General features: G+C 45.6%; 1 protein-coding gene across 1 annotated transcript; it reads right to left on the bottom strand.

Moving 5' to 3' along the window:
• On the bottom strand, positions 1373 to 2151 carry LOC109711945 (auxin-responsive protein SAUR72-like). The gene has a single exon (XM_020235327.1). It carries the CDS (start codon positions 2053 to 2055, stop codon positions 1621 to 1623), a length of 435 nt encoding a protein of 144 aa, XP_020090916.1. The 5' UTR covers positions 2056 to 2151; the 3' UTR covers positions 1373 to 1620.

The following is a 2390-nucleotide window of genomic DNA, read 5'->3' as shown; positions in this document are numbered from 1 at the left end:
TATTATTAGAGTTGCAGACATTGTCCATTACGAGGGTGTAGTAATCACCATAACCTGGTTGTTAGCGGTGGACTGTAAGTTGGACATAGTGCTAAATATGAGATGACTCATGAGGAATCTAGTGATAATCAATGGTAGAAAGAGCATAGTAGCTTTTCGTGAGCCATGATAGCGGGAGTATGTTGTAGTGGTTGTACGGACCTCTCCGTGAGATGTCGATCTCCATGCCACATGTTGAATGGCGTGTAAGTGAAGGGTACTAGAACTTCATGGATGTAGTAGGGAATGAGCACGAAGAGATAAGTGGACTGAGGCGTCTAATGTTGGAGCCCTCTGGCGGCTTTGTAGTGGAAGTGATTTCACTGCCATAGAGTTGGTGTGTCGACAACTGGCTAGTTAGGGTGATTTAGCCTTGTGGTGCCGCAACCCGACGTGAGGACGTGCACCTAGATGGTATTGGGTGTTCGAGCATAATTGCTTAACGCTCTTGACCGCGAGGGGAGTAAATAGAGACGTAGCGCGCTTGATGGTGGAATGCGCCCATGGAGCGTGGATTGAAGGTCACCCTTAGATGGTTTGTCGGTAGTAGCACTTGAACCTTGGCTGAGTGTGAAGGAGGCCGAGGGCTGCTCAAGGGGGCTAGTAATTATTCCTTCGTGGTGCCATGAGACTGATGAAAAGATCGGTTGCTTATTGGAGCGAAACCACTAGTCGAATGATCATGAGTAAGATTCAGGTAATCGGTGATGCGAACTATAATAGTTAATTACTTCGTTTTTGAAGTAAGGCATTTGGCAAGTACTTAAGGTTTTGGTGGCCCGAATCACAGGATGAAGGAAGGCTTAAGTCGCGGGGTGATTGGCTCTACACTAATCATTTGCGCTTAGCTGGCTAATCAAGTGAGAAGGAAGGCTTAAGTTGCGGGGTGATTGACTCTACAGTCTACACTAATCTAATCATTTGCGCTGGCTAATCATCAACTGCTACCTAACCCATCTATAAATTTTTAACCCAAAAATCAATTAGCCAAGGCCTCGAATAGTGTCATATTCATTTTTATTTTTTCAATATAATTTTATATATAAAAAAGTTTAGGAGTAGACAGTAAATTATTTGCAATCTTTTTATGTGAGATATTTATTTGACAACAAAAATAAAAATTAACAAAAATACATTTTTTTTACTTGTAATTTTTTTAAAATAAGTTGTCATGATCTATCACTTAGCCAGATGATATATATATTGTAAATTAATCAACTATAATAATAAAAAAAATTCTTCACCACATCAAATTATATAAAATAAATTAAAAAAAAATAGAATGAATATCAAACGAGACCCAAATTAATTTATTAATTAATTACGCAATCACTTAATCAAAACAGAACCATTAAATAGATATAACTTGGCTAACTCATCCATGACAATTACAGCAAGACTGAATTCACACCAAAAGCTTCACACCAAAAGTACTGGGCACCCAGATGGCGATCAAAACTACCCCTTGTTATTTCCATTGAAAATTTCCAGTACTACCACTAATTAATTGATAATAATGCACGATGCAAGTAAGTTATTGTGCACTGCAATTTCAAACTAGGCCTTAGAGCGATGAGATGATCAGCAGGCGTAGAAGTCGACGAGGTCGTCGGGCGTCAACTCCGGGTGGACGTCGCCGTTCCGCAGCATCCACAGCAGGTGCTCGAACAGCACCACCTCGCACCCGACGATCACCGCCGACGAAGTCCCCCCTCCTCCGCCCGAGCGCTTGACGAGGACGCTGAAGAGCGGGTGGCCGATGAGGTCGGTGCTGACCAGGTACCGGCGCCGGGACTTGCCGACATAGACTGGGTGCAGCCCGCACGGCACGACGTCCAAATGCTCGTTGACGGCGCCGTCGGCACCGAATTTTGGCTCCTCCGACGGCTGCTGCCACATGCTGTCGTCGTCGTTGTGGGGGATCGAGGATCCGCTGATGGTGCGCGAGACGCAGCGGCTGCTGCCGGAGGAGTTTAGGCGCTTGATCATGCTCTTCAGCTTGTTTAGTTTCGCCATTATAATTGTACACGCAATTGAGAGAGAGAGAGAGAGAGAGAGAGAGAGAGAGAGAGGAGTTGGGGGAATGGAGAGTGGGGGAGAGGTTGGGAGTTTATAGTGAGGATCGAGAAGGGTAGGGGCCGGGGTGTTGGGGCTGGGAGAGTGGGGACAACTTTTGAGGTGGGAGAGTAGGGGGAGAGTGGGGTAATGCCGCGAATGGGGTTGGAGCGAAAAATATTCGGGAGCGTCGCGGAGAGTTACATGGGAATACTTGTCCGGCACGCCCGGTGCATCTGTATAAATCGTGCACCTAGCCTACGGGACATTCTTCTCAGTTGAGGCTCCATTAAACT

This window comes from Ananas comosus, linkage group 6, assembly GCF_001540865.1.
Source record: "Ananas comosus cultivar F153 linkage group 6, ASM154086v1, whole genome shotgun sequence".
In the NCBI taxonomy this organism is placed as follows: domain Eukaryota; kingdom Viridiplantae; phylum Streptophyta; class Magnoliopsida; order Poales; family Bromeliaceae; genus Ananas; species Ananas comosus.
Note: the sequence above shows the minus strand (reverse complement) of the source record. Positions and strands in the feature narration are given on the sequence as shown.

Bases quoted from the DNA above. Each gene is read 5' to 3' on its own strand.
- LOC109711945 (XM_020235327.1), bottom strand. From the start codon at position 2,055: ATGGCGAAACTAAACAAGCTGAAGAGCATGATCAAGCGCCTAAACTCC.